General features: G+C 56.1%; 1 protein-coding gene across 11 annotated transcripts; it reads left to right on the top strand.

Moving 5' to 3' along the window:
• Window positions 1-499: 499 nt before the first annotated feature.
• DLG4 (discs large MAGUK scaffold protein 4) lies at window positions 500-24,522 on the top strand (the record flags this gene model as incomplete). 11 transcript variants are annotated; one of them, XM_079797723.1, is made up of 22 exons in its annotated part: window positions 500-534; window positions 726-824; window positions 1,074-1,114; window positions 9,535-9,600; window positions 13,063-13,116; window positions 13,255-13,305; window positions 13,465-13,589; window positions 13,688-13,857; window positions 13,948-14,084; window positions 14,216-14,360; window positions 18,309-18,604; window positions 18,737-18,839; window positions 18,981-19,095; window positions 20,425-20,601; window positions 20,881-20,917; window positions 21,007-21,034; window positions 21,166-21,213; window positions 21,289-21,390; window positions 21,734-21,906; window positions 22,848-22,957; window positions 23,490-23,581; window positions 23,820-24,522. In XM_079797723.1, 22 exons carry the CDS (start codon window positions 516-518, stop codon window positions 23,924-23,926), a joined length of 2,295 nt encoding a protein of 764 aa, XP_079653849.1. In that variant the 3' UTR covers window positions 23,927-24,522. The 11 variants fall into 11 exon arrangements, 10 of the variants coding, with proteins under 10 accessions (XP_079653849.1, XP_079653857.1, XP_079653852.1 ...); XM_079797731.1 differs by having other exon boundaries at window positions 9,535-9,699; window positions 13,063-13,117; window positions 13,247-13,305; XM_079797726.1 differs by lacking the exons at window positions 500-534; window positions 1,074-1,114 and adding an exon at window positions 1,436-2,180 and having other exon boundaries at window positions 583-824; window positions 9,535-9,699.
• Window positions 24,523-25,010: the final 488 nt, after the last annotated feature.

Here is a 25,010-nt window from a genome sequence, read left to right as displayed (position 1 = left end):
ACACTGCTCTAGCTCTGGGTCAAGAAGTCCCAGGCAGCCCTGGCCAGTGTAGCTCAGTTGTTGGACCAAAGGGTAGTGAGTTTGATTCCCAGTCAGAGTGTGGGAGGAGGCCCATCGATGTTTCTCTCTCTCTACCTTCCTCTCTCTAAAAATTAATTTTTAAAAGTCCCACGTAATTTATGCCCTTCTTTTTGCCATTCCTACTGGGGACAGGCCCAGGAGGAGAGAGAGAGCTGGGCTCAGCTTCCTTTATTTTTGAGCTGTGGGAGCCTCCGTCGGGGGGACCCTCTTCCTCAGTCCCTTAGGGAAGTATAGCTAATGTGACTGGCTTTGGGGAGACGGGGCCAGGGTGTGTAGAGCAAGGTGATGGCGGTGGTGCCTGGAGACCTGGAGAAAGAATGGGATATCTGTTGGTTCAGAGAGTGCCTGCTTTAGCTAACAGCTGGAGCTGGGTAGGGAGAACACAGCTCAGCTTCAATCCTGGAGGATTAGGGAGATTAAAGTAAGAGAGAGAGATGTCCGAGAGACCAAGAGGTGAAAAACGAGTCCTTACGGAGGAGAGACCTGCGGGTGGAATGGGGGCTGAGACTTTGGGGATCCCTCTCCCTGAACCTTTCCATAGAGTCTGGGGTGAAAGGGCAAAGGCTGGGAAGATGGCGTGAGTGAGTACATTGGTCTCTCTGTCTCTTTCTTCTCCCAATCCACCCTCACCTGCATTTCACCAGCTCCCAGGTCAGCCCTCTGGCTCCTGGCCCCCCCTCTACTGCGATGGGCACCCCCTCTCCTCAGGGTACTGCACAGTGACCTTTTCCAGGCCTTGCTGGGTGAGTAGTCTCCCAATTTTCTAAGGAACAGTAGTGGAAAGGGCTGGCCTAGGCCTGTGAGGGCAATTACTGAACTTGGGGGCTGGTTGGGAGCCTAGAGATCATGTGGTCCAAGCAAGAGCCTCATGCAGGGGTCACCCCCACAGTGCTCCTCCTCAGTGTCCGCCAGACAGCAGGAGGCAGGGTGATGGTTGGGGTGGCCAGGGAGGCAAGGGTGGGGGGAGTAACTTAGTGCTGTTCCCGTGACAGACATCCTGGACTATTATGAGGCTTCCATCTCAGAGAGTCAGGTAGGTAGGACGAGGGCCTGACTTTCCGAGGGAGAGGGCAGGCTGGTGGGTTGAGCAGAGTCTGCTGATATTGGACTGACACGTGGGGTGCTGGGGACAAAGTCCTGAGTCAGGGGCACAGAGAATGCCTCTCCTGTCCCCGAGCCCCTGCTCCGGCTTGCTTCCCCCTTTTCGTCGCCTGCCTCAGTGTCAGGCACTAAAGAGTTTAGGGTATAATTGTTTTTAAGGCTTCCTCTTGAGAATCCTGAGGGAGAACTAGGACCCGGGATTCCCTCCTGCCAACCCCTCCCTCACTCCTACCCTCTGCCGTGGCCTCTCCAGCATTTAAACCACCCTGGGTGCTCCCTGCCCAATCACGGCGCTTCCTCCTCTAAGAAATGAAATCCATCCTCGTCGTGTCTGCTGTCATCGCTGGGGGCTGGCCAGTTCTCCATGTTTGCTTCAGGGCCTCTCTGCTTTTCCATTATCCGGGTTCCTTCCAGCACTGAAGGAGTTAACTCTGCCAAGGCACCCCCCCATTCTGGCTCCCAGCTCCCTCCCTCCCTCCCCCTGCTTCCTCTCTCCTCCTCTCTCCCCTTCCCTCCTCTGGCTCCACTGCTCCTCGGCCGCGGCCACCTCCAACCCCCCAACCCCACTCCTCCCGCCGAGGCCCCTAGCCCCTGGCCACTCACTAGGCAAGACACCCCCGGGCTCCCCGAAATCCAGTTCCCCTCCCCCACCTCGGCTCATGCCCCAGCCCCCGAACTCCGGGGCTGCTAGCCCCCGGTGCCCCCGCCCCTCCTGAGAACCGGGGTGTGCGCCCCAAGCCCCCCCTCCATTGGGGACTCCCTTTTAGGACCCCCTTTCCCTCCCTCCCACGCTCCCCTACCCTTCCCTTCTCCAACCCCCTCTTTCCCCTCTCACCCCTCCCCCCATCCTGGCCACCCCTGCAAAAGTGGGGTGCGGAGGGGGGAGGGGTGAGAACCCACGGAGGAGAGGAACGAAACTCCGATGAAGTCAGAGCCCCCTACCCGCCGCGGCGGCCAGGCCCCCCAACATGGACTGTCTCTGTATAGTGACAACCAAGGTAAGCAATGATGGGGGGGGGGCTCTAAACTGGGGGAGGGTATGAGTTTGTGGGGAGGGGTTAGGCAGGCCTAATCTGGGGCTGGGGGTCCTGGAGTTAGAGTATCAGAAGATGTATTTGGGGTCCTAATTTAGTTTTGGGGTTCACATTTGAGAAAACGCTGGGTTTGGCTACAGGTGCCCCCTGGAGTCATCCCTTTGTACCTGTAGAGAAATGGAAAATTTGGGGTACACTGATTTGGGGGTCTGGTAGGTTTGGGGGTTCATCAACCATGTTTGAGAGAGACTTATTTAAGGAAAAGCCTGGCTCACATGGGAGTCCTGCTCCTGTGTGTTAGAAGGTGGACTGTGTGGGGGGATTCTCTTTCCTCCTGGGGGACAAGCTGGCCTCCGGGTGCCCTGTCTGATTTCAGGGGGCTTTGGGCCTGGGTAGAAGGGTTTTGGTTGTGAATGCCTGACTGGTCTGGGGGTGTCAGCTGTTGGGAAGGGGTGGGCCTTCAGGCTATAGAAACCGCGTCTTCTGGTAGATACATTTGGGGGAACTGTTAATTTAGGGTTCGATCATGATCCTGTGGGATGGGGCGAGTTGGGAGTTGTCAGAGGGCTGGGGCCCGACAAGGATCACCTGAGGGAATGGACGAAGAAAGGTTAGGATCTGGGGTACTCCCATGGGAGACACGGTTACAGCCGCTGAGGTTGCGGGTTCCTGAGGAGGAGGAGGAGAGGTTTGGAAGAAAGGGGGTTTGAGGAGGGGGACCAGATGGTGGTGCAAAATCTGGGGGTGGGCCAGGTAGGTGCCCCATATCTCCCTCTCCTCCCACACTGTATCTGCTCCCGGTTGAGTAAAAGGGAGATTCGATGGAGGGGAATGTTTCTGTTACCCCTGACCCTCGGGCTCAAGGTGGGGGAAACACCTGGATTTAAGGTGACGGGTGAAAAGGAGTAGGAGGAGGGCAGGGCTGGCAGCAGCGAGATCTGTACCACGGTGTCCCCGTGGTTGGAGTGTGGAAAGGGCAGGAGATCTCGGGTGGGAGCACAAGCAAGCGCCTGGTGGACACAGAACACCTAGGGCTTGGCTGTGAGACTCTGGGACTGGAAAGCTGGATGCCTGGCGTGTGGAGGGAGGCATGGGCTGGTGGCAGGCAGTGGAGGGTTGGGGGGTGGGACAGGAAGTGGGGGCCGGGAAGGCGGGGTCCGGTGAGTCACAAGCTGGGGAGGGGGTTATATTTAGTGGGAACTGCAGCTTTTCAGGGGAGGGAGCTGAGGACACACATGTTCCCTGTCACAAACTCACACATGTGTGAGCATGGATGGAAGAGATTGGGGGCTGAGGACCTTTATGTCTGGAGCCCCCACCTCCTCTCCAAGGCTACTTGCTTTTCCCTCTTACTGAGAGCTTTCTCCCACAGCTGCTTCTTTGCACCCCTTTCCCATCCCCTGTAGTTTCAATAGAATTTGGGGGCCTCCATTTCTCTGGCCTGCTCTCGTCTAATGTCCTCTGGCCCTCAGCTCCTCCTGTCTCCTGCCCTAGCCTGCTTCTCAGACTTAGGCTGCCAGGCTGTGGTTCCGTGTACAGGTGTACACAGAAAGCCAGTTGGAATGTGTGGGCTTTGCTTCCAACACGTGTGCACATATGTGAGCGAGGGTGAGGGGCTTGCTAGCACTGGCAGCTATTCTGAGAGGGGGGCGCTTATCCATCTTCCTTCCAGACTCCCACTTCTCCCATGGAGCCCAGGGTTGAACATCCCTGAAGAAAGGAGCCTTGTACAGAGAGGATGATGCATTTGGGGTTTTACAGAGGCGTGGAGACTCAGGCTTGCCACATTCCTTGGCCTGAAAACTTGTCAGTTGCGGGATGGCGGGGACTCCAACTCCCATAAGGCCTCGAGGCACAAGATCCCTCAGTGTTAGAGGATTGCTGCCATGGGGCTGTTGGGAGTTGTGGTTCATCTCTATCCAGGGCAGCGGAGGGTAGCCCTGGAGGAACCAGCAGGGGGGGCACATGGCTCTTGTCTCCCCAAAATGCTTTGTGGGTAGCGGGTGCTCAGGTCGTTGAGCTTCCCAGCTCCGTCTGAGAGTACTCCATCTTCCATTCCCTATATTTAGACACCTGCTGCAGTAATTTAAGGAGCATTTATTGAATATCTACCATGTGCCGGGCCCTGTGCTAACTCTGCTTTTATAGCTATCACTTATTCTTACTCTGTGCCTCTCTCTGCAGGAGTCTCTCCATCTCTGAGCATCTCTTTCTCCCACTCCGCCCCCGTCCCTCCCCCTTCTCTCCGCACTGCTGCCGCCGTTGCCGTGGTAACCGGCGACGACTGAAGTTGCGTGGCGGACTTGAGGGCCGGGCGCGGGTGGCGGAGGGCGGAGCAGAGCTGCGGGGGAAGGGGTTGGGAAAGACCAGGGGTATTTGAACCCTCGGAGGCGAAGCGGTTAATCCCTCCGGGTGGTCCTTATTGGGCAAAGCTAAGATGCCGGGGGCGGGGCAGTGTGGCCAGCGGCCTCATTCATTGGCCGACATGGGCGTGGCGAAAGGACAGTACGGGGGAGGCCGGGGAGCAAATGGGCGGGGCGTGTCTGGAGGCGGGGTCTCCGGGAGGCAGGTGGGCGAGGTCTGGCTTACTCTCCAGGCTGGCGGGCTACAGCCCTCGGGAAGGGGCGGCGCCTGAGGCCGGGTAACTTGCCTGAATGAGGGCGGAGCTGACCTGGCAGGGGCGTGGCGTGGTCCCATGTGCCAAAACGAGACGGGGCTTTGAGGGGCTTGTCTAAGTAACTGCGGGGCGCGAGGGTCTTTGGGAAGGAGAATCCGGGGGTTGGGCCATCTGACGTCTCAATTTTCCTAAGATGGAGGCCTGTTTAGATTTCATTAGAGCACAACCTCCTACCTCAGCTCTTATGTTCCAAGGAGACGGTTACTAGGCGACAGCAAAGTCCTTGATAGCTGCGTTGCTAGGCAACCGGGAAACGGAAAATGGAGGGAAAAAGGAAATGGGGGGTGGGGAGGGGTCTTGGGTCATAGCGCCCACTAGTGGAGGACTGTGATTTTTCCATTCTAGAAGAAATTTCGAGTCCAGCCCCTTCGGCACTGGTTTCCTTTTGAGGATCCAAGCATTCCATCCACATATGAAACTAGGGCATTGGGGGTCATCTTGGGGGCGCATCTAACAGACTCCGGTCGACAGGAAAGAGGGGAAAGTCCGTCCTTTATGCCATGTGTGAGCATTTTAGAGAAGCCAGAGGAGCAGATTTGGGGAGACTGCTCACTGGGCTTTGAGTTGGAAAGAAAGGTGGGCGCTCAATGGGAGAATATTTGGGAGAGATGCTTTCAGGTCCTGTTGTTGGGCAGTCGGTTTGGGGTGTTCTGGAAAATTTGTGGGTCACTGCAAATTGGGCCTTATCTTACTTTAGTGAATATTTTTTTGAGGCTGGGGTCTGGGGACAGATTAATATATTTGGGAGCAATCTTCCAACGCAGTTGGAATTCAGAATCATGGAGGGGATGTTGAAATGTAGCAAGGACAGTCAGAAAAGGGAATAATGTATGAAATTGTGGGGTAAAGAAAAAGAATGGAAAAATATCTCTTAATGTAAGGGTTGGGAGTAAATTGAAGAGGTTTCAATTTAATTTGGAGGGTCAGCTTTAGGATACATTAAGTATTACCTAAAACTCGGGTCTGGTGGTATTAGGGACTGGTATATTAGAAAATCCCGAGTATTTTATTAGATTTGGGTATTTGGACAGGGGACGACAAAGGAATTTGAGAACTGCTTATTTGGATGTTTACATTAGAGCAAGGGTAATATTTGCATTAATTTCAAGATTTCTGTTAGTGGATGGAGGGATAGATATGGTTTTGAAAGGGATGATTTAAGGGGAAGATTAATTTGAGGGCAGACAAGGATCTGTGGTCCTTATACTCTTGAAAAGCATCCTCTGGTTATCAGGTGGGGCTGGACTACTGGTTAGAATAGGAGATGTCTTTGCGTCTGCCGGAACGCTGTCCACATTAACCATCTTTGGGGATGTGGGGGGAGGGGCTTGTGGGAGACAATTTAGACCCCTTGGGGGTCCTAAAGTGAGATAAATGCTGCTTCCTTCCCTGCACCCCGAGAGTCCAGCAGTGATGAGCGGTCTGGTGAGGTTTGGGAATAGTTAGGGGCCTGGTGATTTTAGGGGTGCGGGATTAGGTAGAGAAGGGGTCCTGAGAACCAGAGCGGTAGATTGGTAAATTTTTAGGAGCGCCTGTTTGTAGAGGGGATGGGAGCAGACCGTGGAAGGGCCAGTCCGCAAGGAACAGCTGGAACCGGGAAAGTTGGTGGCCCAGAGGGTCTCCCCTCACCCTCTCTCTCCCATCGTGACGCTGTTCCGCACTGCGCAGGCGCTGGCCCCCACCCTCCCCACCACCGGCCGCAGCCTCCAGTAGCCGCCGCCGCCGCAGCCCCCGCCCCTCTGCCCCTCCCCCTCCCCAACCCTGGGACCCTCGCTCTCCCGCCCACCCCCTCCCCTCCGTCCCCCTCCCCTTCTCCATGTCGGCTCGGAACAGATTCGCCTCCATGTGTCTCTGCGTGGTACGTGCCGCGATCCGGGCTCCGGCCCCGCTCCCCTCTTCCCGGACCCTCCACGTCGCAGGGTGCAAGCTTCGAGCGCTGACGCTGTTTGGCGCGGGGTCTCTGGGTTGCAGTGTCTCGCGGACAAGCGCAGTGGGTCATCCCTCTTATCTTCATCCACTTTCAAGCACACCCCTCTGTTTTGGGGGTGTCAGCCTCGGTTCCAGGTTGTTTTGTGCAGCTGGGGCTACAGTGAGGAGGGGGCCCAGGGAGGAGGAACCACGGGGATCCCCAAGCCTTTCACTTATCTTATGCCCTGATATACTGGGGGTGTCCCAATGGCATGGAGCTGTCGCGGGCCGGGCCCTCAGTCCCAGTAGGGGACCTGAGCATCTCTTTTGGGGATCCTCCTTTTCTGCCCGTCCTGCTTTAATGTCCTAATCTAGGACTGAGAGGTGCTGGCCCCGACTCCCACCTCCTAGCTTCAGAGCTACTCTCCCCCCTCCCGTTTCCAGATGTCTCCCCCCCTCCCCCTCTTACTACGTGTACTTAGAAAATTTCCAAGGGCTGAACATATGCTCTAACCTCCTTCAGCCACATTCCGGGAACTTTGTACCCTTAACTTGTTTCTATTTCTGTCTGCCAATCTGGAGGAGCCTTTCCCCCAGTCCTGGACCCCCTCTCCCCGACGGGGGTGGGGCAGAGAGCGGTGATGGCAGTGTCACTGTGAAAAACATTTACCTTCCTTTCCTCTCTAGAATAAACGACAAAATGTCCCTTTTCATGCCTCGGTTTTCCTTATGTGCACCTGGCATTTCATCATCCGGTTCAGGAATCTTCTCTGTGAGATGGGGTGAAGATGGAGGGGCATGGGGCAGACCCTAACCCAGGCTCCTAAGCTTGAAGCTGCAACCCTTGGCCCTGCCTCATTTTTCAGGGAATCGGGGGCCTTGTGAAGTGAGAGAGGAGAGCTGCCTGGACCCCCAGTTCTGGGCGCTGCCCCTTAGCTCTTGCACTGTCCTGGCTGAAGACCACCTGTCCCGGATGTGGGATGAGCAAGCTCTTTCACTGAATTCTGTTATCCAAGATGGCTCAGTCTTTGAGGAGGGATATCTAGCTTATACTCGCCCCTCTCCCTGGTCTGCTTTTTGAGCCTGTGGTATTGAAACCTGGAGCCCAGGATGCTACTGCTCTCTTCACATCTGAGGGCCAGAAAGCGCAGTGTGTCTTCATGAGCCCGTTTTCCTTCTTTAAGGCTTCAGATCTATCCAGGCACTTCTTGATGCCAGTTGTCTGGGTCCTGGGTTGAGAATCTTCATGTTGCCAGCACCATCTCCCTCCTCCCGTTCTTTTACCGCAAGCTGAGCTACAGCCAAAGTTGAGTTACGTCTTGGTTCATCATCCTCAGAAATTTCAGAATCATACTGTAGCATTAGGCATTGACCTTGATAAGCTTCCTTCAGTTGGATCATGCAACTGTTGGCCTCCAAATGGTGGGGTATGCTCAGCTTCCCAGATACTTTTCTGAGAAGGAAATTCTTTTTTACCCACGTGTATTGGGGAGTGCATTCTGTTTTCCCCAGTCCCCGAGGGAGCCCTCCATAGGGTACCCTTCTCCTCCTGCCCCAGCCTGGAGTTTGGGAGGGTCTGCTTCTGTGTGTGTGTGTGTGGGGGGGCAGCTCCTGAGAAGGGGAGCAGCGGGAGGTCAGAGCAGAGGTGGGAGGACCAGGCAGGGGTGCTGCCCCTTTCCTCTCTCTCTGCCCCCCAGTTAATCTCCTTTGCTGGTGTCCCTATTAAGCTAGCACCGGAGGCCCTTGAGATGGCAGGTGGGTAGTTGGGAAGGGAGTGATGTTGGGTCTTTCATTCCTTAAGGCCAGAGGGAGACCATGCTTTTTACCCTGAGGCTCAGCACCCTACCTTCTTCCGGTCAGGCACCCTGGAACCTGACACCCATTCCTGTCCCCTTCCTGAACCCCACTGCCTCTGTCCTCCCCCTTTCTCTCCCATCCCCTTCTGGTACATCCGATTAGCTGGCTGGGCTGTGGGCATTTGTTGGGGTGGGGCTGGACTCTTGGGGCTCCTCTGCTGACTCCTTGGGAACCAGCGGGGCCTTTGGAGAAAGAGCTGGCCAGGTTTAGCTTTGTCCTGCTTGGGGGGCTGATGCCAAGTACCTGCTAGTTGAACGGCCTGACTGAGGTTCCTGCCTCGGGTCTGGAAGGTGCTGGAGAGCCAGTCTCCTGAGGTAGAGCTGTATTGGGGAGACTGAGGCAATGAGGGTGGGGTGGTGGTAGGATGGAATGGAGAGCAGGAGCAGCAACTGGAACAGGGAAGAGGGAGGTTACAACATGGGGAGTGGGATTAAGGCAAGGAGGGAAGTGGGATGAAGATGATGAGAGAAGCAAAGAATTTGGGGATGGATGTAGAGAATGTGGGTACCACTGTCAGAGGGGCTGTCGCTCTGAAAGGATGGAGGGATTTGTGATGAAGGCCTGAGGAAGGGGTGGAGAAACAGAGGCCAGAGGAGGGAGTTTGCTGGGTAGAAGGCTGGGGATCCTAGGATGGGAGGAAGAGGAGTGGGGGGTTGGAGCTGGGATTTGGGAAGCGATGAGAGGTGCCAAGGCCAGGGCAGGAGAGGGGGCTGTGGGAGGGTGGAGAGAGGGGAACCAATGGGCTGGAGGAGAGGGAGGGGGAGGAGCTGGTCAGGCCCCAGGGCCTTCCGCACTGCACTGGCTGGGGGAAGAGGAGGCGGTCTGGAGCCCGAGGCACTGGGTCGGCCCCAGTGACACTTCCGTCCCTGTCCCCAGAAATACCGCTACCAAGATGAAGACACACCCCCTCTGGAGCACAGCCCGGCCCACCTCCCCAACCAGGTAAACGCCCCCGAGCTGGTGCACGTGGCGGAGAGGAACTTGTCCCACCTCGAGGCTGTCCACGGGGTCGTGGGCCACGCCCATCTCTCCCCCCTCAAGGTAGGAGACTCAGGCAGCCCCTCCCCATGCGGCCCTCGGAGCCTCGGAGCTACAACCACCCTCCAAGGCCGGTAGGGCGATAGCCAAGCTGTGTAGGTGGAGGGAAGGCTGGGACCGTGGGATGGGACTTGGGCTCGTGGGGCCCCGGGGAGAGGGTGTTTGGGGGGCTAGAAACCTTGTTCCCACGGAAGCGAAACGGAGGCCAGGCAAGTGGGAGTGGGTGTAGAGCTTAAAGCCTGTGTGTGTGTGTGTGTGTGTGTGTGTGTGTGTGTGTGTGTGTGTCTGCCTGCCTGCGTGTCTGCGCGCATATGTGTTGAGATGTGTGCAGGATGCTCACAAGCCCAGGCCTACTCCATTCCTTCACATTCCCTACCTCTGTTCCTGTTTCCCGTTTCCCGAGCGCTAGTCAGAGCTCCTGCTGCCCTCATTAGCTCTGGTCCCTTCCCTGCCTCCTCCCCCCACTTCCACTCCTGGGCCTGGCTCTCCCTGTCCCCCTAGTCTCCAGTCCTTTCCATCTGTCTGGCCTGAGCCGTCTGGCTGGGGAGCCCTCTGCCTCTGTCCGGCCCCAGCTTCCGCTCTGCTCCTGTGCTTCCACCTTCCTTGCCGCCCTTCCCTCCCTGCTGGCTGGTTCTTGATGCTGCCTCTCTCTTCCTCCCACGCACTCTGCTCCCTCCCCTGATCCCCAGCTCAGGCCCTCTGTGGCCTGCTTAGTCCTCTTCAAGGGTCAGCCAGGCACCCCTCCACCCCCTCCCACCTGCCCCCTTCACTGTTCGTCATTTTTCTCCCGTCCTCCCATGCCTCCCCTCCCATCCTCTTGGGCTCTCATTTCTGCCCAGACATTTTTTCTGTATCCTGTCTGTCCCCCACTATTATTTATGACCACCTGTTTCCCTTTCTCCTGTGTGCTCGCACCTGATCTTCCTTCTCCAGTCCGGGGAGGCCTTGTTTCTGAGACCCCCCATTCTCTAGGCCACGTTCATCTTCTTCCCGCTCAGTCTCCTCTTCGAGGGGCACAGGATGGGGAAGAATGGAGAGCACCAGGCAAGCTGTGGGATTGAGGGGAGCATTGTGGGGTCAGGGCTGGGATTTAGGGCTCTTGTGGGATGCCCTTGGAAGGGGGAGTTTGCTGACCTGCACTAAGAAGATGGGGAGGCAGGGAGTGGGCGGCAGCAGGTTCTGGGGTGAGGAGGAGGTGGCTGGCAGGAGAGGAGCCGGAGAGAGGAAGACCGTTCTCTGGCTTTAGCAAAATGGAGAGACAGCAGAAGGGTAAGAGGTGCCAGGGCAGGGATAGACTGGGATGAGACTGAAATCAGGGTAGCAGGCGGAGCTGATTGAAAGGCAGGGAAGGAAGGCCCTGGAGCTGGGGAGATGTGAGCTCTGGGGGCTGCAGGGAGTGAAGGAAAGAGGACTAGGGCTGCCATTTCCAGGAGGGGCCATGACGTCCCTGGGAGGGGTGAGATGAGAGAGGGAGGCTTGAGGGGTGCAGTTGGTACAGTTCTGGGGGGCGGCAGTCAGCACTCAGGGAGCACAGGGAAGTGGAGGAGAGTATGGAGGCCCGAGTGTGTGTGTGGAGGTCTTAGGACAAGGCCTGAGCTGGCAGACAGAGAAACCCCCGTTTTCAGAGGAGATGGGGAGTGGGTTGAGAATGAAGGGCTGTGATTTAGGGATAGAATCTTGAGGGTTTGAGGCTGAGGTAAGGGGGAGTGGTGCTGATCTTTGTGGGGAATCAGAAGTGAGGATGGAGGCTAAGGCCAGGAGACTAAAGGGATGAGCCGGAAGGTGGGATAGGGGCAGGGAAGCAGATGGAGAGTGGAGGCTGGGGCTGGAAGACTGAAGGTGAAGGGTGGGACAGGTTTATAGATGGGGGCTGTGGGATGGGGTAGAGAGGGAGGAAAGAGGGGACCTGAGGAAAGGGGTTCCTGGGTGGGGATTGAGGACAGGCTGCAGGGTGGAGGATGGCCATGTGGAGGGGAGCTGGATGTCAGTGCCTATTGGTTGAACAACTGCATTTACTGAGACCTGAAGGGTCGGAGGATAGTGTGAATAGATTTACGAGTGTGAAATCTATTACAGAGATTGAACATGGTAATGTGTGGTATTGAGAAGCAGCAGCGGGAGAGGGGAGAGACCCCTTTGGAAGGGGAGAAAGAGGAGCCTGGGGAGACGGTAGACTGCCTCTCGCTTGGTAGGCTCCAGATAAATATTTGTTAAGGAGGCGATAGGTTGGGGATCCCGGAAGGAGGCTCTGGGCAGCCTTCCCCCATTGCCATGGAGACGTGGCTTCTGTTGCCCTGGCAATGGGGGAAGCCCCTAGGACCGGCTTAAAGCTGGCCCCACCCCGGAGTCTAGAGACCCTGCTATTTCGAGGCCACTGACGTCAGGGGCCTTAGCACGCCCCACTTTAACTCTTTCTTTAATGAAGTGGCGGGGGGGGGGGCGGGGGGGTGGAAAGGAATAGATGAGAGGATAGGACCCGGATGTCTTTTACCACTTCCCCTCCTGACGTCCTGTGCACTGCGTAGGGTGAGGGGCGTAGAGGAGGGAGGGAGGAGGGAGGGAGGGAGGGAGGTTATTCAGAATGCGCTGCTCCTACGGACCTCTGCAGCCCGGGCTTCTCCGGGCCCGGCGGGCGGGGGCGGGGCCCAGAGCGGGGGAGGCGGGGCTAGCTGATCCCTTCTGCGTGGGGAGCCTGGTCGCCCCTAGGCCACGCCCACCCCCTCCTGTTGTCTTGACGACAGGGCCTCCTGGAGGTGGGTCTCCCCTGGCCTTGGCGGCGCTTAGATACTCTTGCTAGGCAACCAGGTCCCTAGAGGAAAGAGTGGATTAGATGGCGGGTGGGCAAGAGGCAGGGCCTGCATCGGGGGGAGCCCTGGGTTCCGGTGGGCGAGGGTGTAGGGCAAATGTGTGTAAAGCTGAGGGGCAAATCTGAGGGAGGGTTATGAAGGTATCAGCGTATGTGGGTCAAGAAGTGGGGAGCAGGCCCTGGTGGACACAAGTCCTGGGGTTTACGTGTGTAGCGCATAAGGCATGGAACACCCAGTGGTGTTACATCCGGTGAGAGGCTCCCCCCAGCCGGCCCCCTCCCCCCACTCTTTACCATCTGCTGCTCCCCGGCTGGCTGCCTCTGCCTTCCTGCTTCTGAAACATCTCCATGCAGGGGCCTGGGCTGGGCAGAGCAGCTTGTGCACGTGTGCATGTGTGTGTATGTAATATGGATGGGGCTGGGTCCTTAAGGGGCTCTAAGGTCAGCAGAGGAGGCTCGGCTAAGAGGCTGGAAGGGTAGCCAGGCTGGGGGGGCTCTTACTTCCCGACTCCCTCTTGAGCCAAGGCTCAGGCAGCTTTTCATCTCCTTCCCCCTCACAGGCCAATTCCCCCCCTGTGATTGTCAACACAGACACCCTAGAAGCCCCAGGATATGTGAGTTGTTTAGATTTTGGGGCCACTGCAGAAGGAAGGAGTGGGGTGGCCTGGGTCCCAGCAGTGTGTGGGGGGACAGTTCTCAGGGAGGAATGCCTGTCTCACTTTCTGTGTTTCTGGCCCGTGCTGGAGTTGCAGGTGAACGGGACCGAGGGGGAGATGGAATACGAGGAGATCACGCTAGAAAGGGTGAGCAGGCGCCCTGTCTGTGCTGCTCTCCAGGCCGCCAGCCCCTTCACCCTGACCCTCCTGCGCTGGTCACAGCGCCCCCATCCGTTTCCCTCCCCACGTGCTTTGCCAAGAGTGGGACGTGAGGGGAGCCAATCTTCTCCCCTCCCTCCTGCCCAGGGCAACTCAGGCCTGGGCTTCAGCATCGCAGGTGGCACCGACAACCCACACATCGGTGACGACCCCTCCATTTTCATCACCAAGATCATTCCTGGTGGGGCTGCGGCCCAGGACGGCCGCCTCAGGTGGGGAGAGGAGACCGGGGTCAGGGTGCGGGTTCCCTCCAAAGGGAGGGCCGGGGTGGCAGGAAGCGCCTGGCTCAGGCCCACCTTGCTGCCCTCAGGGTCAACGATAGCATCTTATTTGTAAATGAAGTGGATGTGCGGGAGGTGACCCACTCGGCTGCCGTGGAGGCCCTCAAAGAGGCAGGCTCCATAGTCCGCCTCTACGTCATGCGCCGGAAGCCCCCTGCCGAGAAGCTCATGGAGATCAAGCTCATCAAGGGGCCTAAAGGTAGTAAGCCGTGTGTCAGCACCCCTGTGTCAGTTGTCCCCGCCCCAGGCTTGCTGCCCAGGCCCCACCGCTGCCTTTCCCTCCATCCAGGCCTCGGCTTCAGCATCGCCGGCGGCGTGGGGAACCAGCACATCCCCGGAGACAACAGCATCTACGTAACGAAGATCATCGAAGGGGGCGCCGCCCATAAGGACGGGAGGTTGCAGATCGGAGACAAGATTTTGGCGGTGAGGACCCCCACCACTCGGGCCTGGTCTGTGGCCCCGAGCAGACCCAGGCTTCGTTGTCAGCTCACTCCCAGTGCCTCGGTCTTGAGGCTGTTTCTGGCTCTGTCTGAGCTTTGCTTCCCTTGACCCAGGTCAACAGTGTGGGGCTGGAGGACGTCATGCATGAGGATGCCGTGGCAGCCCTGAAGAACACGTATGACGTTGTCTACCTAAAGGTGGCCAAGCCCAGCAATGCCTACCTGAGTGACAGCTATGCTCCCCCAGACATCACAACCTGTGAGAGTCCAAACCCACAGCTCCCCATGACCCATCCCCCTTCCCCCCGACATTCTGGTGACTGTTCCTCTTCAGGTGCTCCCCCTGACATAGCTCCAACTGCTGTCGCTTCCTGAGGTTGGAGAATGTATGGGAAATTGGTCACATGGAAGAACTAAAAAATACTGTCAAAAGTCTCCCCGAGAAGGCACAAGGCCCAGATGGTTTTATGGCTAATTTTATCAAACCCTCAAGGAATGCATTATTCTTCTGCTCTCTCTGAGTATGGGAAAAGATAAAAACTTTCCCATTTCATTTCATAAGGGCAGCTCCAATGGTCACAAAGATAATGTAAAAGCAAGCATAGGCCAACTTTGTTTCTGAATAGAGATGTAAAAGTTTATAATAACAGTAGAAAACCAGACACAGGAGCATATTAAGAGAATAACGTTGTCACAAAGTAGGGTTTGTTTCAGAAAGGTGGTTCCATATTAGGAAACCTCTTAATTTGATTCATTGTATTAAAAAGTTAAGGGAGGAAAACTGTAGGGTCATTTCCAATAGATGTGCGAAAGGCATTTGATGACACTCAGTATCTGTTTTCAGATGAAACTTAGTAAACAAGGAATAGAGGAATTTTCCTTAATGTGGTGAAGAGTAGTTTTCAGAATCCAACAACAAACTTCTAATGATAAAACCTTAGTGTGTCCATTCCGTTAGTAACTACGCAAGGATGCCTCTATTGCTGCTGTTACTCTACATTGCTCTGAGAGCGGGGTTTCTCAGTGTTGGTACTGTTGACATTGTGGACTCGATGGTTCTTTGTTGTTGGGTTGTTTTATGCATTGCAGGGTGTTTAACAGCATCCCTGGCTTCTATCAGATGATGATGGGACTCCTCCCCACCAGGCAGGACAACCAAAAATGTCTTTAGACATTGCCAAGTGTCCCCTGGGAAGCAACATTACCCTGCTTGAGAATCACTGCTTTAGAGATTCCAGGCAATGTAATAAGGCAAGAAGAATAAACAGATGTTACATTTGAGACATTAAAAAAAATATATTGATTTTAGAGAGAGAGGGAGAGAGATATTGACTTGTTGTTCTACTAATGCATTCATTGTTTGATTCTTGTATGTGCCCTGTCCGGAGATCAAACTTGAAACCTTGGTGTAACAGGAAGATGATCTAACCAGCTGAGCTACTCAGCCAGGACGATAGATGTTACACTTGAAAAGGGAAAAACAAATTTGTCCTTATTTATAAACTATACTACAGTCTGTTGATATTAAAATCCAAAAAATTTAGAAATAATATGGAAGTTTAAGAATGTGGCCATATGTAAGATAAATGACAAGAATTGGCAACTTCCCAGCAATAAGAATATGTAATGGGTAAAAAGATTCCTTTTACCATAGAAAAAATTCTATAACATTCTTAGAAATATGAACTTGACAAGAAGTGTTATAAGATTTATCTGGAGAAAATGAGTACACTTTACTGAAGGACACAAAAGAAGATTGTAGAAAATGGAGAGTCACCCCATGTTTCTGAATGGAAAAACTCATTATGTTAAAGATTTCAAACCTCTCCAAATTAGCCTATGCACTTTATGCAATCCTAATCAGAATTTTAATGTTCTCCCCTCCTTCCCTGGAAACGGCAGGTTGATTCTAAAGTTCAACTGGAAAAATACATTTGGGAGAATAAGAAATGTTTGGGAAAGAATAATGAGGCCTGGCTGATCCTACCAAATCTGAAACCATGTTGTGAAACGATATTAAAGTCACGTGGTACATTTCTCAACACCGTGGCCTACCCGGGAGCCGTGGCTTCTTGGAGGAAGGGCTGATCCCACATCTTGGGCAAGAAATGTAGACGATGAGCTCACGGCAGCTTTCGTACTAGGAAGCAGGGCGGCGTCTGAGGCTGCCGGGCCGTGTCGCAGGCCCAGGAGCCCAGGGCTTCTATTGGCCGTTTAACTAAAACGCATCGGATGTGTGACAGTGCGTGAGGTCGTGATGGTGCCTCAACGTAACTGGTGCCTTTGGAGGATGTGCAGGAACCCATTCATTCTGAAAACTGGCAGATAAGGGGGAAAAGTCAAGCATTTGTTCTCCTTCTGGAGCAAACCGTACCTTAGGGCTGTGGTCGGCAAACTGCGGCTCGCGAGCCACATGCGGCTCTTTGGCCCCTTGAATGTGGCTCTTCCACAAAATACCACGGCCTGGGCGAGTCTATTTTGAAGAAGTGGCGTTAGAAGAAGTTTAAGTTTAAAAATTTTGGCTCTCAAAAGAAATGTCAATCGTTGTACTGTTGGTATTTGGCTCTGTTGACTAATGAGTTTGCCGACCACTGCCTTAGGGTAACCAAATGGCTAATATGGGACAGTTTTCTTTTATTTTTATTTGTATTTACTTATTTATTTTATTGTTGACAGTGTTACATCTCCTCCCCCCCTTTGCTTCCTTCCACTCACCCCTGCCTCATCCTACACTGTTGTCTGTGTCTGTGGGTTATGAATACATGCATATGTGTTCTTTGGTTAATCTCTTCCCATTCCCTCCACTCCCCCTCCCCACTGAGACCTGTCAGTCTGTTCCATGCCTCTGGACCTATTTTGCTTGTTAGTTTATTTTGTTCATTAGATTCCACATATAAGTGAGATGATGTGACACTTGTCTTTCTCTGATTGGCTTATTTCGCTTAGCATGATGGTCTCCAGGCCCCTCCATGGGGACAGTTAGATATTTAAAGAAATATATTTTTATTGATTTCAGAGAAGAAGGGGAGAGAGATAGAATAGAAACATCAGCGATGAGAGAGAATCAGCTGCTTCCACGTCCCACACCGGGGACAGAGCCCACAACCCGGGCACGTGCCCCGACTGGAAACCTAACCGCAACCTCCTGGCTCATAGGTTGACGCTCAACCACCGAGCCAAGCCGGCTGGGCGATAGTTTTTTTTTTTTTTTTCATAGAATGATTCCCACTAATAAATGCCCCTCCCGCAAAAGAAAGAAAAAAGTAAAAACTGTAGAACATCACCATATTGCTATCCCCAGTCATACCTTAGAACTAGGGCAGTGGTCGGCAAACTCACTAGTCAACAGAGCCCAATATCAACAGTACAACGATTGAAATTTCTTTTGAGAGCCAAATTTTTTAAACGTAAACTTCTTCTAACGCCACTTCTTCAAAATAGACTCGCCCAGGCCGTGGTATTTTGTGGAAGAGCCACACTCAAGGGGCCAAAGAGCCGCATGTGGCTCGCGAGCCGCAGTTTGCCGACCACGGAACTAGGACATGCCCACCGGTGGCTGCGAAAGCTCTTAGGTGGAATCTGAAACACCTGAGCCTGCCTACTGCTTGCCAACGAAGAGACAACTGGACATGGGGCACCTGTCCCGGTTCAGCGGAAAGCACCATCTAGGAAGGATTCTTGCTAAAAAGTTGAACTTGAATCTAAGTCTCTAGTCTGAATGACCAGCTTACAGGAGATACAGGGCAGGGGCACGTGTTCGCGCCACAGGTGCAAGCCGCGATGGCCCTATTAGATTTCCCTGATAGGACGAGGGGACTTCTCTTAGACAAATGGCCTCGTTTTTCCCAAATGGATGGCCAAGAGGAAAGGAAAAAGAGGGAGAGGAGTTTTATAGACAAAGAGATTCTGCGACCAAAAGAAAACCCCAAGAGCCTGGTGTTAATATTCCCCTTGACTCCATCGTCCTTCATTCCTAGGACATGTAACCGCACATCCATGGTCCCCTAGGACAGCCACCCGGCGTCACCTGTGAATTCCTGCCCCCGACATCGCTGCGATCTGATTCCCACCCACCCTGTGTCTCTGCCAGAATAATTCCCCCTCCCCCTGAGCCGGGCTCCTGGTTCCCCGAGGAGAAGGTGGGGCGGTGGGTGCTGTCTCCCTCCATGCATTTCTGTGTCACCCTTTATTCCACGTCTTCCCTCAGCTTATTCCCAGCACCTGGACAACGAGATCAGTCACAGCAGCTACCTGGGCACTGACTACCCCACAGCCATGACCCCCACTTCCCCCCGGCGCTACTCCCCAGTAGCCAAGGACCTGCTGGGGGAGGAAGACATTCCCCGAGAACCGAGGCGGATTGTCATTCACCGCGGCTCCACGGGCCTGGGCTTCAATATCGTTGGGGGCGAGGATGGTGAAGGCATCTTCATCTCCTTTATCCTGGCTGGGGGCCCTGCGGACCTCAGTGGGGAGCTGCGGAAGGGGGACCAGATCCTCTCGGTGAGAGAAGGCCAGCCCCTGCCCGCACCACCCTTTCCCTCACAGCAGGGCCCAGGGCTCTTGGGCAGGGGCTTGGGTAGGCCGGCGCCTGGCCCTCATCTCCAGTGACCCAGCCTCTCCTCCGCCCTCTAGGTCAATGGCGTTGACCTCCGCAATGCCAGCCACGAGCAGGCGGCCATTGCCCTGAAGAATGCGGGTCAGACGGTCACGATCATCGCTCAGTATAAGCCAGAAGGTACCGGGCCTGAAGCTCCCCGTCTTGTGGGCTAAGATGGTCCCCCAGACTCTGTCTCCTCGGCTCTGGCTTCAGTGGGCACGGAGGGAGGGAGGCAGTAGGATTGGGCCAGAGCTCAGGAACCTTCTTGTTCTTCCTCAGAGTACAGCCGATTCGAGGCCAAGATCCACGATCTTCGGGAACAGCTCATGAACAGCAGCCTGGGCTCAGGGACCGCCTCCCTGCGGAGCAACCCCAAAAGGGGTTTCTATATCAGGTTGGAGGATTCCTGGGCTCGGCTCCTCTTCATTCTGTGCCCCCCCCAGCCCCACACAGCTCTTCCTCTAACCCTGCCTGGCTCCCACTGCCCCTCCAGCCCTGACATCAGCTGTGTTCCCGGCTCAGCTGCACGGATGAGCATTTTGAATACTCCCTGTCAGTTGAAAAAGACCCCAGCCTCAAGCATCCTTACTGCCTCTAGTCCCTGGTGACCCTGACACTTCCCTTAGGACCGCCCCCTCCCGCCCAGCTGCCCCAAACTTTCTAACTCAAAGGTTAATGCCAGAGCAGGGCCCCCAGGCTACTCCGAATATTGCCCCGCCTGCATCTCCCTCTGGGACGTGCAGTACAGCTCGCTCGCTTGGGTCACCTCTGTCTCTCCAGTAGCGTTTACTTCCTTCTCCGGGCTCCTCCTCCCAGCGGCTCCTCTCTCGCCCTGCCCAGGTGTCTGTCTGTTCTCCTCTCCCTCTGGGCTCCTGTCCGCTCACCTGGTCTAGTCTGCTGCTCCACTCCGTAGCTCTCAGAGCTGTCAGCTCTGGCCCGACCTCTTCCCCAGGTTCAGACCTGCAGATCTGGCCATCTGCCTTCTGGTCATGTCCCCTGGGAGGTCCCACAGGCATCTCACATTCAACACGTCCCAACAGCTCGTCTCTTCCTCCTGTGTGCTTGTGCTGGCTGTCTTGCCGAATCAGTGTTTTCTCTCTTTTTTGCTGAATGGCACCACCAGTGACCGGGCTCAAACCAGCGCCTTGCTCGCCCTTCCCTCCCTGCTAGGTCTAGCTGGCTCCAGGCTTGGTCAGTTCTGACTCACCTATGATGCCGGATGACCCTGGCGTCTCTCCTTCCTGTCCCGCTGTCTTGCTCTTCATCTTTGCTCTCTCCGTGGTCATTTCTCCCCTCGCCCTGACCGCAGGGCTTAGGGCTTATTGGCAGGAATTTGCTAACGTTGAGGTAACAAGTCTGCAAAGCGTGTTGTTTTCCCTGTGAATTTGAGCGATTCCAGGTTACCTCTGTGACTGGGACGTGCTTGTGCTTTGCAGACTGCTCCCTGGGAGGGTGGGGTCCGGTACCTTAGAAATTGCACTGAATCCAGGCTTGTCTGATCGCTGACACAGCGCTGACTGAAGGGCAGTTATTGGCTGTGGAGACTGGGAGCAACGGCGGAGCTTTTGGTCCCTCTGAGTTCTTGGGGTGCTCAGACCCCACGCGCCCGGGGGAGTGCCGGGCAGCTATGCTCTGCTGTAGACTCCTGCCCCGGCCCTCTGGGCTGGGCCTCGGGGGCTGGGGTCCTCAGCCAGGCTCTGACCGAGGGCCATCTGTCCTGCAGGGCCCTGTTTGACTACGACAAGACCAAGGACTGCGGATTCCTGAGCCAGGCCCTGAGCTTCCACTTTGGGGACGTGCTGCATGTCATCGATGCCAGTGATGAGGAATGGTGGCAGGCACGGCGGGTTCACTCGGACAGCGAGGCCGACGACATTGGCTTTATTCCCAGCAAACGGCGGTGAGGCTCCCAGGCCTTCAGCCTTCCTGCCACCTTCCCGAGGTGCCCGGGTGGGCAGCCCGTAGCACGTGGAGGTGCCCTCTGCCCTCTTGGGAATCTGTCTGCTGGCCCTCCCGGCACCGTAGCTCCCGTGAGCCTTTGGGGTAGACACCTCATTTAGGAGCACAGGGGCCCAGGGCCTGCTGGGAGGGGGGGGTTATGAGCTGGTCTAGTGATTGGGGCCTGTAGGGCTCCTCACTGGACATTTCCCTGTCCCCCCTTCCTCCGTGTTTCCCATAGGGTTGAGCGACGGGAGTGGTCAAGGTTAAAGGCCAAGGTAGGTAGAAGTGGGGTGAGCTTGGGTGGAAGAGTCAGGGACTCTCGGGGTGAACTCAACCAACCACATGGCCTGCTCTTTCTTCCTAGGATTGGGGCTCCAGCTCTGGATCACAGGGTAGGTAGGGTCAATTTGGAAGACCTGGGGTGAGGGGAGCCCTGAGCTTTGCTTGATGTCCTCGGGAAGACAACAGGGAGCCCCGAGTCCCCTGTCTCAGAGCCCCTCACAGATGACCCACCCCTCACCAGGTCGGGAAGACTCGGTTCTGAGCTACGAGACGGTGACGCAGATGGAAGGTAAGCCCTGCCCGGCTTGGCCAGCCCCTGCTGCTCCTGGCTCTGTCCCCGCCTGAGCCAGTGCTCTCTCCCCAGTGCACTATGCGCGCCCCATCATCATCCTCGGGCCCACCAAGGACCGGGCCAACGACGACCTTCTCTCGGAGTTCCCCGACAAGTTTGGATCCTGTGTTCCCCGTGAGTGCTGGGGCTGGGATGGAGGCGCAAGTGGGGTGGGGCCGATGGATGGGAGGTGGGGGCAGAGCCACTTTTGGGCACTGGCATGCAGGGGGACACTGGGGTTCTCGGCAAAGGGGTGCTTCTCAGCCCTCCCGTGGCCCATGCATGTCGCCATGGGAGGCCAGAGACTTGGAGGATGGATGTGGAGGGTGCTGGGAGGTGGCTGTCCCTCTCAGTCTCGGGCTCCCCTGCAGTCCCTTCCACGGAGGGACCAGCTGAGCACTTGGAGGGGCTGACAGACAGCTTTGGAGCTAGCGGGATGGTGGTTAGATCTTTGGGGGGTGGGGTGACTTCCTGGCAGATACGACACGGCCCAAGCGGGAGTATGAGATAGATGGCCGGGATTACCACTTTGTGTCATCCCGGGAAAAAATGGAGAAGGACATTCAAGCGCACAAGTTCATCGAGGCCGGCCAGTACAACAGCCACCTGTATGGAACCAGCGTCCAGTCCGTGCGGGAGGTGGCAGAGCAGGTAGGAGCCGGCGGGCACCTCGCACTCTGCCTCCCCTCTCCCCACCCCATGGCCTTCCTCCAGCTCTCTCTAACTCTCTTTCTCTCTGTCTCTTTCCCTGCTGGGTCTCGACTCCACTCCTCCACCTCCTTCTCCTCTTGGGCAACTCTGTCTGACGCCTGCTCTCTGTGCCCCGCTCTTCCTGCGGCCTCCTTTGCTTCCTGACCCCAAACTCGGCACCGCCATCTGGCCCCTCTCCCCCTTCCCTCCTCCTTGCCCCATTTCTCCTCGCTTCCTGTGGCCTTGCCCTTGGTGGTTTGGCTTCCCCTACCTCGGTCCCCCCATTTGGCCCGACTCCCCTTTGGCCCTGTCCCCTCCTCTGTTCCTGGGGTCCCCACTTCCCTCTCCCATTCCTCTGCTACCTCCTTTCCATGCTGCCCCCACCCTGCCCTCTCTCCCTTCACGGATCCTTTCTCCATCTGCCTCTCCTCCCTCCCATCTGTCTCTCCTTGTTCCTTCCATCTGTCTGTCCTCTGTCCGTCCTCCCCTCCCTCCTCCCTCTATCCTACTTCCTCTCTTCTTTCCTTTGCTTTCTTGCCCCATCTGTCCTGTCCCGCCTTCCACCCCCCACTCTCTTCTGCCCCCGTTGCCTTGCCCTGCCTCTTCTTCTGGTCTCCTCCCTGCCTGTTTCTCACCTTCCTCCATCTCTCCGATCCCCTCCTCCTGGCTGGCCCCTTCCCTTGCTCTGTCTGCTCCTTCCCCTTTCTCTCTGTCTTCCACGTTGTCCATACCCCCTTCTCACCTTGACTCTCTGCCAATGTGTCTTTCGACATCCCTGTCACTTCCTTTTTGGCCAACCTCCTGTTTCCTGCCTTTCCATGTACTGTGTCCTGCCCTGGTACCTCTGTCTGTCCTTCCCCGCCACCTGCTGGCCCCCCTCCGCCTACCCTGCCTGCCCCCAGGGGAAGCACTGCATCCTTGATGTCTCAGCCAATGCTGTGCGGCGGCTGCAGGCGGCCCACCTGCATCCTATCGCCATCTTCATCCGCCCCCGCTCCCTGGAGAATGTGCTGTGAGTATGGTCCCAGGGGGCCTCCCTCCACTCCCCCACACCTGTGGCCCTGGGCCTCAGAAGGCCTCTGTGTTGAAGTCTCCCCTCATAACCCAGGGCAGTGGTTCCAGCAGCCCTGGAGGGGAATCTGCACAGAGAGCTGGATCCCAGAGGATGCAGGAATCTCAGGCCTCTCTTCTTCTTCTTCCTTGGACTAGACAGAACTACAACTCCCAGCAGCCCCTGGGGCGCACACCTGCTGGGGCTAGCCAGGGCCTCCAGAGCTGTTGGGAGTTGGAGTCTGAATCCCTTCACTGGGGCTGAAGGCTGGGAGGATGAGGCTCTGGAGAGGTCCCTGGAGTGGCCATACCCGGCTGGTGGGTTGTGGGTAGGGGCAGTCATCTGGGGCCCCAGAGGATATTGGGAATTCTTATTTTTTTGCTTTGTGTTCCAAATGAGAAAAGAACGTTTGCAATTTAACATCCCTGGATGGAGGAGATAAATGGCAGAGGGGGACCCACCCTCAGGTGTGTCTCTCGCTCACTCTCCACAGAGAGATTAATAAGCGGATCACAGAGGAGCAAGCCCGCAAAGCCTTCGACAGAGCCACCAAGCTGGAGCAGGAGTTCACGGAGTGCTTCTCAGGTGAGCCCTTGCTGGTTCAGAGAGAAAAGGTAGCAGAGGAGCGGGCGAGGGGAGTGGAGGCCACTGGTGGATGGCTTAGAAACAGGCGCCCCCTTGGGTGGGTGCGACCGCATGGCTCAGGGCTGAGAGAATTAGAAAAAGGTGCCCCTTTCTCTGGGCTGTTGCCACCCCTGGCTAGACATCTGGCTCATCTGGCTCATTCTCCCCCTTCCCCCCCATTACCCTCCCACCCCCCCAGCCATCGTGGAGGGCGACAGCTTTGAGGAGATCTACCACAAGGTGAAGCGTGTCATCGAGGACCTCTCCGGCCCCTATATCTGGGTTCCAGCCCGAGAGAGACTCTGATTCCTGCCCTGGCGCGGCCTGGATTCGCCCCGCCTCCATCGCCCGGGCCCTTGGTCTGGACTGAATTGCCCAAGCCGTTCGCACTCCCCAGCCTCCCTCCCACCCTTTCTTATTTATTTCCTTTCTAACCGGATCCAGCCCATTGGAGGGGGGACACTCCCCTGCATGTATCCCGTACCCCAGAACTGGGCTCCTGAGCCCCAGGAACCTTGGGTCTGGGGGGAGCCAGGCTCCTGGTCCTGGGCCCTTGCTCCTTAGGATCCCTGGCCCTGCCCGCCCCCCACGCACACACAGACCCACGGGGGCGCCTCCCCGTCTCCACACACACATTCCAGAAGTCAGGCTTGCCCTCCGGGAGCGCCCGCTGCAGGGACGCAGGCCCCAGGCCTCCGCTCTCCTGAGGAGGCTCTGGGGTCACCCCTGCCCACACCATAACTCCCTTGATTTCTCATTTAGTTTTTCCTTTTTTTTTTCTTCTCAAAGGTGGTCTTTGGGGGGATAAGTAGGGGACTCCACTGTGGGCCCCTGCCTTCCACATGCCCCCACCTTTTATCTTTGCTGGTTTGCATGAGTGGAAGGGTTAACTGTGGCTTTTTTTTTTTTCCCCTGGGATTTTTTTTTGGGGAAAGGGGAGGGATGGGTCTAGGGAGTGGGAATGTGGGAGGGAGGGTGGGGGTGGGGGTTGGGTGTCCAGGGGAAGACTGGAAATGCTGCCGCCTTCTGCAATTTATTTATTTATTTTCTTTTGAGAGAGTGAAAGGAAGAGACAGATACTTGAAACCTGGTGTGTGGCCTGATCATTTGGGACTTGGGTGAGGAGGGAGACAGGGTGGGAGTGTAGGGCTGAGTCCGGTAAAGTCAGATCCTTCTCTACACGCTCCCCCCCCCCCCCCCCCCCCCAGGGTAGAGGGTCTGGAGGGGCCTTAGAGGGAACCTGCAAAAGGGATGAGCCTGGAGGGGCTGGCGCTCCGTCCCTACAAAGAGGCATCAGTTCCTGAAAGCTCAGCCCTGACCCCTCCCCAGGCTGTGGTCCCCTCAGGCAGCGTGAGGTCTGTGAAGGGAAACACAGGACACTTTCTGTTCG

This window comes from Cnephaeus nilssonii (genome assembly GCF_951640355.1).
Source record: "Cnephaeus nilssonii genome assembly, chromosome: 19".
In the NCBI taxonomy this organism is placed as follows: Eukaryota; Metazoa; Chordata; class Mammalia; order Chiroptera; family Vespertilionidae; genus Cnephaeus; species Cnephaeus nilssonii.
The sequence above is the reverse complement of the archived record's forward strand: the minus strand, read 5'-3'. Positions and strand labels throughout refer to the sequence as shown.